Below are 14,202 nucleotides of genomic sequence, written 5' to 3' on the forward strand. Positions count from 1 at the left end.
TTAAATAAGTATTCCAAAGTATATCAATGCAATATTATATAGGAGATGTTCATGCATAGGTAAATAAATGTTGAATTTGTTTATTTAAATCGGTAATTTAAAGTATATAAATGCAATATAATATATGAGAGATGGATTATAATTGTCACTAAAATAAATATTTGCAACTTTGTAATAACGCTAGTCTAAATACTTAGTCTTAAAGCGATAGTCTAAATAAATACTACTTTTGGTTTAAATTTTTCTAATTCTTCTTAATTCTTTTTTGCGTAGCATTGTTATTGTTTTCATCTTTAGTACATGTCTTTTTTCTTTTTTTTTTAATTGATAGTGTGTCATGTGCAATTAGGTTATTGTTCGCAGCATAGAGGGATTCATCATGCAATGAGATTATGGTGTAGGAAGTTTTAGATTTGCCTTGCTGTGTATATGACTGCGATTTTAGTTGTAATATGAACTATTTAGCGTACAAACATGCACCTATTGATATTTAGTAGAAGTAGTTTTTTTTCCTACATGTTTCATGTGTTGTGAGATGTGTGTCGTAAGTTATCATGTGAAAGTATTGAACAAAATATTAATATTTATTATATTTGTATAAAATACTTGGTAAATAAATAAATAAATAAATAAATAAATAAATAAATATATATATATATATATATATATATATATATATATATATATATATATATATATATATATATATATATATATATATATATAACATGTTTTGTATTATAACTTTGATATTTAATTACAAGATAATGTAAAAAAGAAGACAATGAACAATGTAGTGAATATAATAAATTTGAAGGTAAGAAATCTTTGAATTGTAGAAAATAAAGATAATATAACTAATGAAATTATATTTCTTTTAAATTTTTTTATAATGAATAATTTTTTTTTAAATAAAGCATTATAGACATCTAATTCTAAATTAATTAAATGCATATGTGTTATTTTTTGTTGTAGCTACTAATTTATTTAACTAATAAGAGTAATAAAGTTTCGTACATACTTTTCTTCAACAATAATGAAATCAATGATTTTTTTTTTTAAATTTCCATGCCTTGTTGAGACAAATTGTTTTGAGAGTTTGTCCATAACAATTGCTACAATTGCTGTCAATAGAGGATGATAATAAATAATTCAAAATATATGGTTATAATAGATATTAATATAATGATATAGTAAAAATTAACTTACAAATTTCTTTAAAATTTTTCATGCATTGATAAAATTTTGATGTGTAAACTTGTTCAATTGGAGCTAGTAGGATGTTAACATTGTCAATTATTTCAAAAATGATCCTACCGTTTTAGAGTCAATGTGTAATTGTATTTATGATCAACAACTGTGTAGTTAGGCCGCGCAGGTCTGACAATGATGTAAGAACAATTTTGTCCGATAAAAAAATAATAGTATAATATTAGTAAAGTAATGTACAATTGTACCATTATAAAAAAAAATACAAAAAATATTAATACCATAATGGCCTAAATCATTCCAATAATGCAAAAGCATAATTAAAATATTAAGTTTTGTTCTAAATAATCTGAAGAAGATTAATTAAAAAAAAAACTTAACCTAAATTTGTTTTTTTTTTTTAATAAAAAATTCAAGAAAATCAAATGATTTTAAAGTAGTTCCTGATTTCTAATATTTGATGCTCAATTTTGAATGCTATGTATTTAGTCGAGCTAATTATTTGACCAAAGTTTATGTTAAATTTTATATTATATATTTTTTTAATACATTTTAACATATCCATAATATATGTTTAACAATTATGCCAACTATACTTGGGATGAGGTTCGAATCTAAGACCTTATATAAATCAAGAGTATGTTAAGAATAATAAATAGTTAACGAAATATTCCGTTACTAAAGTTTAAACTAACGGAATTTAGGATTATTTAAGGGAAGAAAATAATATAATAGAGTGTAAATAAAGAAAATCATTAAAAGATACTAAAATCGAAATAATATGAATCATTCATTTTAAAAAACAATTAGTACCGACAATTTTTTTTGTTCCAGTTAAGGGCCTAACATTATTCGCTCTTATTAGATTTGTAGATTGTAGATTGTAGATGTAGATTAAAGTTCACATTTAGAAGTTGACCAAATAATCATCAGTATTATAAAATTTATCAATTGCTCAAAAATATCAGAATAAACTATAAAAACTCCAATATCATAAACAAAAACATAATCTAGTGATCATTCAGTAAAGAATTATAAATTTATATTTATAGGTGAAAAATACTAATTCAAAAGGAAAGTATAATAATTTATTTATTTAAGATAATAATAATAATAATAATAATAATAATAATAATAATAATAATATTATTATTATTATTATTATTATTATTATTATTATTATTATTATTATTATTACTTTTATATATAATATTAAATATTAATTATATATATATACTCCCTCGCACACTTTTATTATGAGATTAAAGTGTATATTTAGAAGTTGAACCAAATAATCATCAGTATTATAAAATTTATCAATTGGTCAAGAATGTCAGAATAAACTATGAAAACCCCAATCTCATAAACAACAACATAATCTAGTGATCATCCAGTAAAGAATTATAAATTTATATTTATAGGTGAAAAATACTCATTCAAAAAGAAAGTATAATAATTTATTTATTTAAGATAATAACATTATTATTATATATATAATATTAAATATTAATTGTATAATATATATATATATATATATATATATATATATATATATATATATATTATAAATTATTAATTATCATTCAAACCCCAACCAAACAACAAAATCAATATTTCTAGTAATTTGTTTTCCACAAACCAAACATTGGAATCAATCTTCATAGTAATTTCTTTTTTATTGAATTTCAATTTTATTTTCATGTCTCAAACGTGCCTAAATATTATTCTATTTAAAAGTCATCCATAAAACACTTTGTGATATCAAATCTAAACAGTAACCTAACTTATTACTATCAAATTATATATTGACTCCCAAATTTTTATTTAGCATTTATTTGGCATCATTCATTCCTATGTATATATATATAGCCTCAACATCATGAGTGAAGTGGTAAGATTTACTTGTTACAATGCGCGAGATTTGATTTTGGAAAATATTTTAAGAATGCTCATAATAATTTAATATGCTCTATTCCTATGAAAACCTCCTAAAATGTTATTCTCCCAAATTTTTAATAAAATTCTCCATATTATTCGAGGGTATATGACAAATAAAATGCACAAGCACATATTTGAATTGCTGTTTAACTCACTAAAACAATTTAATTTCTTTTATAATTTTAGATTTCTAAGGGTGACGATTCGATCTAATAGCGCATATAAAAGTTAAGGATGTAAATCATGATAACTCAGTTGTGATATAAGATTCAATCTCGATTCACTGTTCCCAAACTTTATCTTTATGATCAAGTAAGCTGCTATGGCAACCTGTCAAATATGATTTGCCTAAGTGAAAGAATATGTGTGAGCAAATCTTTCGGATTATACATTAATTAAACAAATGTTTGACAAGAGATTAGCTTTTTCATTTTAACCCTATGAAATTTCTTAAATTCCCTTTTGATTCCCCAACTTATAAATACTCATCTTTTCTCATTTCTCACATTAATTAGCGACCCACTTTCCCCTTCCACATCGATTTGAACAATTCCTTCCAAGTGTAGTTTCCCAAGGGAGGAATTCCTGATAGCTTAGTAGTAAATTTAGGTTTTAGGTTATAGTAACGTTTAAGATATAAAATAAGCTTTAATGTATTAAAAATGTAATCAATATATAAATAATATATTTTTAAAAATAAATATTTAATATATTAAAAATGTACTTTTAGTATATTAAAAATATATAAGTAAAATTTACAAAGTGGACCAAGGTGTATACTGATTTTATCTACATAATTAGGGCCCTTCCATGGAAGCTTCATTAATACGGACTATGTATTGAGGCTTACCACGATGGAGGTCAAGGGATTTTACATGGAACTACAATTTGCACATTAGCCATCAATAAATTATAGTAAAAAAATAATTAATTAAATTAGCCATTTAAGTGTGATAAATAATGCAATTGAGCTCATAATTTAAAAAAATTCAACAAAATCTTTTAATTCAACAATGGCAATTGAATTATAATCGTATTCAAAAGTTCATTATTGATGTGACATTGACTAGATTTTCACATGTAATTTTATTCATATTAGGCGATAACATAATGATAAATTAGACTATCTTGTATAAATTTCTAAAATATTAAAAATAAATAAATAAAATGTTGAGTGGATCGGAGACAATCATAGTTGTCTTAAAATGAGTCCAGGTTTGGTTTTGTAGTCTGAAATAAGGGCGGCCATGACTTAGTTAGCCAAAGCTACTATTGACAATAGTCATGGATGTCTCTGTCTAGTATTTTAGTTTTTTTACAAAATTTTTATACATGATTATATAATTAATATCAAGTCATCGCTACATTTTAATAATAAAGATACATGTGGAAGGTAACTAGTGCCAAATCACTCACTGAAAGGTTATGATCACTGATTCCTAATCCTTGTTTGTTCTTTGAGTCTACCCCTCCTTTTTTGGTTAAAAAATAATAATAATTATAATTAATTAAGTCAAAGTAGGCTATATTGATGTCAAAGAATAATGCAGAGAAATTTCAAACGATTTAGAAGACTGCTCAAATGGCCGGCAAGGTATGATGCTAAGGATCGGATACACGACAACTTGGAAAAAAGTAGCTCACCCAACAATCAAAAAGTACTATATACTTTTCAACAATTAATTAAAATATTTATGCATTTCATATTAATTAAATGCTTATGAGTTATGAGCCTTTAATTTTGCTTTCACCTGATAAATAAATATTTTCACTAATGATTTTTTATTGTTTTCTGTTTTGACCTAGTTAGGAAATATGCTTAAATATAATAGATTAAATATTCAATATTTGTCTAGAACAATCCCAAGTAAGCTACATTGTATCTAGACATCAAAATTAGTGGTAGTAGTGAACATTTTTTTAATGACAAAAAGGTGGAATCGCTCATCCTAGGTGTCCTACATCTCAAGTGGTAATTGGCGAATGACGAATTGAATTGACTCTCAAGTTTCTCCTTTTTCAGCTCCGATCTATATGTTTGCTTGTTTATTAATGTAGAGATTTTGTTATTGTGCACCGTGTTAAACCAAATTTAAGATTGTTTTGTCCAAAATTACATCAAGCTAAGCAAAATCACTATAACAATAAATAAATAAAAGCGACCGATTAAATTAAACAATTGACCTACTAATTAGTCGGCCAGGTAAAACAACAATACAATTATCTTCAAAATTAATTCGACCTAAAGGTGCCTAACACCTCATCAGTTCCTAATAAGCAACTCCCTAAACTGAATTTTACAACATTAATTTTTACAACATATTTACATGAAGTCAATCCATAATCACAAATATGTATAGTCAAACAAGGTCATCAAGGTACCTAGCTAGCAAGACTATGTATGTTAGGCTAATTATATTTTCCTCAACGACCCACCAATCGTAAAATATGGATCTTTATTTTTTTTTTCTTTTAACTTTTATAAAGATGTAGCCAACTTATTATATATAGATTTCATGATTTGGACGAACCATACCATTAATTAATTAGTTATGACCAGTATATTATTATAAACAAAATTTAAATAGTATATTATTATTATTAAAATTAAAGTTTTGACTCAATCTAATAAACAACTTGTGTCGTATATCATCGGGACAAAGGAATATTCTGGAGTTTTATAATGTTAACAGATTAAAATAAAATTGGACCTAGTACTATTTGAAATATTTATTGGAGGCTGCGCTGGAGTACCATACTTAAAAATGTTAAAATAAATTATTAGAAATAAAGACGATGTATGATGTGGTAGCTAAATTATTATTATTATTATTATTTTAATGTGGTTCAGGATTTTTACCGTCGAATATAGTAATTAATTATTCATTTGTTGAATTATAGATATATTTATTGAGTGAAACAACTAATCTGAGGATTTAAGATTGCTCAATATTTAAAGTCAAAAGGGCAGTGGAGATTTAGGGTAGCTAAATTATTCCTGGTTTTGGGTCGAAGGCTCTTCGCATGCGATATGTGGGTGTGCCGGTGTGGTAGGTTGTCTACTGTCTACATATTAGTCAACAAATCTAGCTATAACATCAGCAATGATGCATGCATTACTTAATTTAGAGGAAATGGTAAAGAAATATACCTCTGAATTACGTTTTTTTTAGAGTCAATATTTACTTCAGTGAAACTTGAACTCACAACTTCCTAAATAAAAAACCAATTTGGTGTTATTAGACCACAAGATCTTTGACAATAATTCAAGACTTGAGATTTTAAAAATAGTAATTAAACACATTAATTCGTAATTTTTATGTATTTATGCTTAAGAATCAGTTAATTCTTGGTAAATGTCAATAACCTCCTACATAGTCTTATATTTTCAGAATGCTACTAATTCTATTACATTGTAGTATCTGTTCAAACATACTTTCTCAACCTACTGAAGCACAAAGAGTCAACAACGCCTTTACTGAGGCTTGATTTCATGACCTCTCATATGGAAGAGATCACTACGTAGTCTTATCTAAGTTTGCCACGTATATAAAGTTTTTTTTTTTAAAAAAAAAAAAACAAAAATATGAGCATTTTGTCGCTGCTTACGCCATGCCCGTTGTAGTCGTCGTGCTCGCAATCACCATCTCCTTGCCCACTGTTACCATTTTCCCGCCGAAAAAGCACTGTACTGATGGCCGGCCTATTCCTCAACCAATATGGCTTTCCTTCTTTCGTCTCCAGATTTAGATACGAATAAGGAGAGAAGAAGAAGACAAACATGGTTAAACGTTGTCGGTCATGACTGCCTTAAATGTTTTTTTTTTTTTAATAATTATTTCTCTTCCTTTCCCTTATTCGTCTCCAAATCTGGAGAGTGGAGACAGAATGAAGGAGGGGAGAACAAGGTATCTATGGTTAGCTGCCTTCAACTTTTTTTTTTTTTTTTTTTTTTAAATTTAAATAAAGCTTTTCTTTCTTCGTCTCCACATCTAGAAATGAATTAGGGAAGAAGAAGGACCCTTCTTCATATCTGGAGTCAAAGGAGGAGGGAAGAAGGCAACCATGACAATTGATCGTGACTGCCTTCAACGATTATTTGTTGTTGTTTTTTTTTTTTAATTAAAAATTATTATTTTTTATTTAAAAAGAATGACATGCATTTGGTACAATGTAGAAAGTTTCTAACGTTTATCAGGGATTAATATTGTTTTTGGGCTTGGATGCAAAAAATCACAAGTTGATGTGTCTAATTGCTACTTTTAAAAGTTTAATGGTCTAATTAACTTCTCATATAAACATTTAGATAATATAATTAGGTTTAATTCACTCAAAGTTTAAAATTGATATATATAAATTTCAATTGATTCAAATAAAACTCAGATCACCCCTAGTCATATATGCAGGGTTGTAAAATTCATATAAATTTCAAGTGATTCAAATAACACCTACCCCTAATCATATACTTATTGATATAAATTAAACTTTTTAATTAAAATAAAATTGCATATTAATAGTATATATCAATATATGTCATCCCAAAAGTACTTTCTTGTTTTAGGTGATGAGACCCTTTCATTTGGATGCTTTCCTTCAGCCTCATTCTCTTCAGCTTTGTATTTTTTTTTTTAATGAATAAATTATTTAATTATCAGCTATGGCTCTTCAATGCAAGCATGATCAAAGGATCTACTTAATTTAATTATTTATATTAGGGTTTGACCACCACAAACCTCCATATATGTCAAACCCTAGCTTAGTTATCTCTGACAATTTTTGCTTTAAACCACCTAGTAGTTGTCAAAGCCAACTTGTTCCTAAATTTTATTAGTGATGAATTGCAAGTTTATATTCATTAAAAAAAAATTGTCTCCATTTACGCTCAACTAATCAACAAATCTAAAATAAGTTCATAAATTTTGTTTTGCTAACAGTTGAGAGTGTGAAATTCAAACCCTGCCAAAGACCAAAAATGGAAACATGTAAGCCAATTGAGACACACCTTGCCATCCATTTACCTCATTCACCAGTTTTCAGGGTAAGAGTTGTAAAGCGTACTTAAATTTGTGTTCAAACTAATAATAATAATAATAATAATAATAATAATAGTAATAGTAATAGTAATAGTAATAGTAATAGTAATAGTAATACAAGAAAGAAAGGTCAAATACCTTGTGGTTTGATAGTATATACTTTTACTTTCCATAAGGAATGTCACAGGTTTGAGTTTCATCCTAATAAAGGGTGGACATAATTTGTTGAGCAGATACTATAGATAGGTTAGAGTGTAATAATAATAAATAAATAAATAAAAAGAAAAGACAACTTAGACAGACTTTTCATATTGCTTTAATTTACTCCGTTCTATTTACAGCCAAGTTACGTTATAGAAGCAGAAAATAACTTGTAAAAATATTGCCATTTGGCACACTTTGGTTAAGTATTTAAGTATTGCATTAATTGTTTAATAAACTTATAATGAGATTAATCAAATTAGTTATGTGCAATCAAATTAATTATATGACCAAATTGGCCCCTAATCTTAGGTTAACAGTTCAAACTTGAATATAAATAATTATTTATGATTTTATTTTATCACATTACTGTTAGTTAGTTCTCGTTATATTATATAGTACTACGTATTTGCTTATTGTATTGTTGATCTATTTATATGTTGTATTGTAATCGTTACTTTAATTTAAAAAATCCACTAGTAAATTAAATATATGAGAAAATTACTATTCAAAATTGCAAAATATTATGTGTAATATTTTAATTTGTCAAAGTCATACAAAAATGTTTGATTTTTGGGGGTTTTTTTTCTCTTCAAACACAGGTTGGGTTATAAATTCCTATTAACTCATGAACTAAATATCTAAAGTATAATTAAAAAGTAAAAAATCATTAACATTAAACTATATATTTTGGATGAAATTCAAATCACAAATTTAAGATTTAATCCTGTGGAGAAAAAACCGACACGTTTTCGGAATCTAATCCTATAAGAGAGAATAACAAAATAGCAGTTGAATTCAAAGGACTTAATGATTAAGATTGTCTAAATAAGGAAAAAAAAGGCAGAAGAACAACATATATATATGGTTACTGTAGTTGATGTTTGGATCCATAAGGCGATGTGATTGGATAGAATAATACTCCAGGAGGAGGCAAATTATGCTGTGGAACAGTGTAAGGTGGACACAGTTTCAAAACAGTTCATAATTATGAATATATAGTTCAAAAATTATGAACATATAGTTTTATAATTATGAATATAGAGTTGTGAACATAATTATGAATATATAGTTCTGTAATTATGAATATAGAGATTCAATAATTGCGAATATGAAATTCAAAAATTATGAATATATAGTTTTATAATTATGAACATATAATTCTGTAATTGTGAATATAGAATTCAATAATTATAAATATGAAATTCAAGAATTATGAATATATAGTCTTATAATTATGGACATATAGTTTAGTAATTATGAACATAGAACCGTGTCAGTTTCACAGCATAAGTGCATAACGATTGCCATGAGGAACACCAGGCCAATAAACATGCATGATGGAATTGAGGAATTTATACTATGGATGGGATGGGAACCCCAGTACAGTAGTGTTATGTCTTTTAGAAATATGTTCTTGGCCGTACGATGATACCTTCTTCTTTAACACATTCAACAAATTAAGAACTTGATCCTCTGATCTGGAATATAATCGACAATCAAATCTCCACCAAATATTTGACTGTCACCAGATCAGACACTGCTGTTATACTGTGTGTGCTGTCGCAATATATGTTGCTGCTTCAATTCTCTTGTGGGGATAATGTATGAAAATTTAAGTGAAAACTAATACTCTAACATCGGTTATAGACTTATAGGCTATATATCATATGTAAAAACAATTATAAACAGATACTCCATTGTAATAGAGTCGGTAACATTAAAAAAAAAAAGTTATATTGAATAAACCAATGGAAAGAATGAAGTAGTTGTCGATCTTGGTAGCTCGGGGCTATAAGAATTAATGCTATTGTATTAATTTCAGTAGAGTTTAATTTAGACCCTTTTTATATTACAACAAGAAGATGGAGAAGGTCCTAAAAGGGTAAAACAAAATTAAAGTCAATGATTATGTGAAAAGTACGTACTAGCAGCTGGTAGTAAAAAACAAGGGTTGAAAAAGGTTTTCTGATCTACAAGAATCAATTGTGAACATGCAGTATTTTCAAAAGGGATTTGGATTCTTTGTTGATTATGTTGTCTGTTCACCCACTTTTCCTTGAACTAGATCATATGTAGGTGTTTAATATAGACTAATATTGCCCGGACCTAAAAGAGTTTGTGAAGCATAATTATCGTGCTAGCCGAATGTCATGATTCGATTTTTATCAGCACTTTTGGATCGAGTTAATTGCATAGGGTCTTTGTAGGTTATTATTACACAATAACAAAATTTATCTAGTGCACACTGTTAAATAATAACTACAAATTAAATTTTAATTTCCCCTTCATTCGAAAAATATATATGGAGTAGTACGTATTATATTTATGTTGTTATGTAATTACCAAGACTATATGGTCTATTGGTACCCGGGTTGGATTTTCATTTGGAATGTTGTGAGTTCAAGTCTCAGTAGAGGCTCTTTGTGTGACATCGACTATAATCAAAAGTCTAAATTAACTTATGATCTTAAATAAATATTCCACTCTTTCCATCCTAACAAGATTAAAGTTTTTCGACAATGACTATAATCAAGAGTCTAAATTAACTTATGATCTTAAATAAAAATGTAGGTTTAATCTTTATAAAAAGTTAAACAATATTAAATAAAAATGTATGTTTAATCTTTATAAAAAGTTAAACGAACTCTAAACTTAATTGAGAGCTCTCCACCAACTTGCCTCTAAAATGTTGTATGAGGTAAAATACTATATATGTCTTGATGATGAATCATGAATTAAAAACTTACTACGACACTAGCAATTATATATAAGATTATATTATGTGTTACGGATAGATCAAAATCAAACCCCTACCTTATGGCTACCAACATTTTTGAGACTTACTTCACTCTAACATTTGCACCACTAAATTATACCCCAAGAGCCACATTTAACAAACAAGTGTGCATAAAAACTTGTTATTATATATTATTATTATGCTAGCAATTTTTAAGGGTAAGTAAATATGTGTGTCATACAACATATCATTCATCCAGAAAGGAATAGTCCAATAAATGAACTATGACTCTCATATATAAACGTTATGATTTTAATTTTTACTAACATGACATCTTTCAATTTAGTTCACGCACACTTTGTGACAACAAGTTTTCATTTTTAACTCTAAAAATATTAATTTACTTGATTTAGTGATGTTAATATATATATATATATATATATATATATATATATATATATATAAAATGAATGCTCCACTTTCCTCCCAAGATTCCACATTTTTTCATGTCCAAAGACCAAAGTTAATTAGTTTGAAATGCCTCTCTTCATGAGTTTATATCCCTTTGTGTCTCCATCAAACCGCCTGTCCACTCTTTTCTATTAACCATTATTATATTATTTTATTTTCTCTCTCTCATTAATATTAAAACCCCAAATCTGATCTCTCCCCTCACAGACTTCGTTCTGATCGATCTCCACAACCCCAAAAGCTCCGATCCAAACCAAACCAAACCTTTTTGAAGATCATGACCGGAAAGAGAGCCGCCCATCCCGGGAGCCCATTATCCGGCAACTCGCCGCCGGACACGGGTTCCTCAAAAGAGCTGGACCGGTTCCTCCCCATAGCGAACGTGAGCCGGATCATGAAGAAAGCCCTCCCCGCCAACGCCAAGATATCCAAGGAAGCGAAAGAGACCGTCCAGGAATGCGTGTCGGAGTTCATAAGCTTCATCACCGGCGAGGCCTCCGACAAGTGCCAGCGGGAGAAGCGCAAGACCATCAACGGCGACGACCTGCTGTGGGCGATGACCACGTTGGGCTTCGAGAACTACGTCGCCTCCTTGAAGGCTTACCTCAACAAGTACAGAGAAACGGAGGGGGAGAAGAACTCCATGGCCAGAAACGACGCCAATAATGAACATTCGCCAACTTCTTCTCCCAACAATAATAATTATAATAACAATATCGTCGGCGGCGGCGCTGCTTCTCCCGGCGGCCATTTTATCAATGGAAGCTTCCCGAAGATTATTGGGTATGGCGGCGGCGAGGCTCATCTTCTTCAGATGAGCAGCAACAATGGAGGCGGTGGTGGAGTGATGATAAGTATGGGGAAGGCGGTCAAAGGAATTGATGGAAATGTTCAGAGGACCGCCATGGCAACCACTGATAATCTCCATGGGATTATTGAATGGTAGACTTTTATTTTATTTTATTTATATTTTATGCATACCACACTGATATGATATGATATGATATGGCATTCTACCATAAGAGAGAAGGCTAATTCAGAGAAGTCTTGAATTCGAATTTTAATTTCAGTAGCATTTAACTAATGTTTATATATATAAATGAATTTCTTATTCGCATCTTTTATTTCTTCTTTTAATTTATAAATTACTGTAAACATATTTTTAAAGCAAATTTTACTTTTAATTTTTCAACTATTATGTCATTATTATAGTCTTTTATTAATTAGTATGCCTTATTACACTTCTAACTCTCATTTACTTGCCACAATAATTTAAAATTATATCGTTCCACATTTTCATCGATAATAAATATGATTAATATATAATTTCATAATTCAAATATATGATTATATTGCCTCCATATTGGCACCATGGTTGCCATTAACCATGAAAAACTATAGGGGTTATTGGCAAATTTAGATTCGTCCATTTTACCATTTTCCTCCTTGCTGCTATAACAACCAAAGTGAAGCTAATTTATAAGGCTACCATTTTTAATTTTTTCCTTCATATTTTGTTTTAATAAAATTAACAATAATTTTAATTATTATTTAACTGTAATTGTCGTGTTATCGAAAGTGAGAATGAATTGAATGAGATTATATTTAGGGGTGTTAGCGAATAGAGTTTTCGATAAACTACTCGTGTTCGTGTTCGGTTAGTGTTCGTTTATGTTCGTTTATTAAGATAAACGAATATTAACAAACAAAATTTAAAGCTCGATTTATAAACGATAAAAGTCTGAACAGTTGTAAGCTCGTTTGCTAAGAGATCATGAACAAGCTTGTTTGTGTTCGCTTAATATTTGTTTGTATTCTCTTTGTAGTTGGGTTACCTGTTGGCTATTTTTCGTGAACATATATTATTTCTTGTTCACTAACAAATTGTGATCATGAACATGTTCATTTGTTTGGTTATTAAGCATTCACGAACGTGAACAAACATGTTCGCAAATATTAATGAACATTATCATGAACGTGCTTGTTAACAAACACGTTCATGAACATGTTCGTTAATGTTAACGAACATGTTCGTTAATGTAAACGAACACGTTCGCGAACGTTAACAAACATTAACGAACGCTTAACAAACGAACACAAACATGATTTTTAAAAACCTTAACAAACGAACACGAACACTCCAAAAATCTTAACAAACGAACATGAACAACCTCCGTTCGTTTATGTTCGGTTCGTTAACATCCCTATTTATATTAAATAATCAATTAACGTTAATTAAGATATTTTTTAGTATTACTGTTACAATGTACATAGTAATATTTGTTTATAGTTACTTCTCAAAGTATTGAAGCATCTACTTTCTCAAAGTACTAAAGTACAAAGAGTCAATAACACCCTTAGTGGGGCTCAAGCACATGATCTCCCATTCTAATTCTAATTATATAAAACTAATAAACATTATAATTCTAATTATATAAAACTAATAAATAATGCCGCATGGACAAATCAATTAGATAAAATTTAGAAAGAATAATCAGGGATCCAGTTTCAGTACACACATGTTTAATTCAAATTTCAAATCTCTCTTTGAGTTGCATCAAAAATATAGAACAAATAATTTTTATTTTTTTTCACAATCAACGAAAGACA

At 28.3% G+C, this 14,202-nt stretch overlaps 1 protein-coding gene across 1 annotated transcript; it reads left to right on the forward strand.

Annotated features, from left to right (window-relative positions):
- The first annotated feature begins 11,708 nt into the window (after positions 1–11,708).
- LOC109172568 (nuclear transcription factor Y subunit B-1-like) lies at positions 11,709–12,676 on the forward strand. Its single transcript, XM_019321749.1, has one exon. It carries the CDS (start codon positions 11,870–11,872, stop codon positions 12,536–12,538), a length of 669 nt encoding a protein of 222 aa, XP_019177294.1. The 5' UTR covers positions 11,709–11,869; the 3' UTR covers positions 12,539–12,676.
- Positions 12,677–14,202: the final 1,526 nt, after the last annotated feature.

This window comes from Ipomoea nil, unplaced genomic scaffold, assembly GCF_001879475.1.
Source record: "Ipomoea nil cultivar Tokyo-kokei standard unplaced genomic scaffold, Asagao_1.1 scaffold0418, whole genome shotgun sequence".
In the NCBI taxonomy this organism is placed as follows: domain Eukaryota; kingdom Viridiplantae; phylum Streptophyta; class Magnoliopsida; order Solanales; family Convolvulaceae; genus Ipomoea; species Ipomoea nil.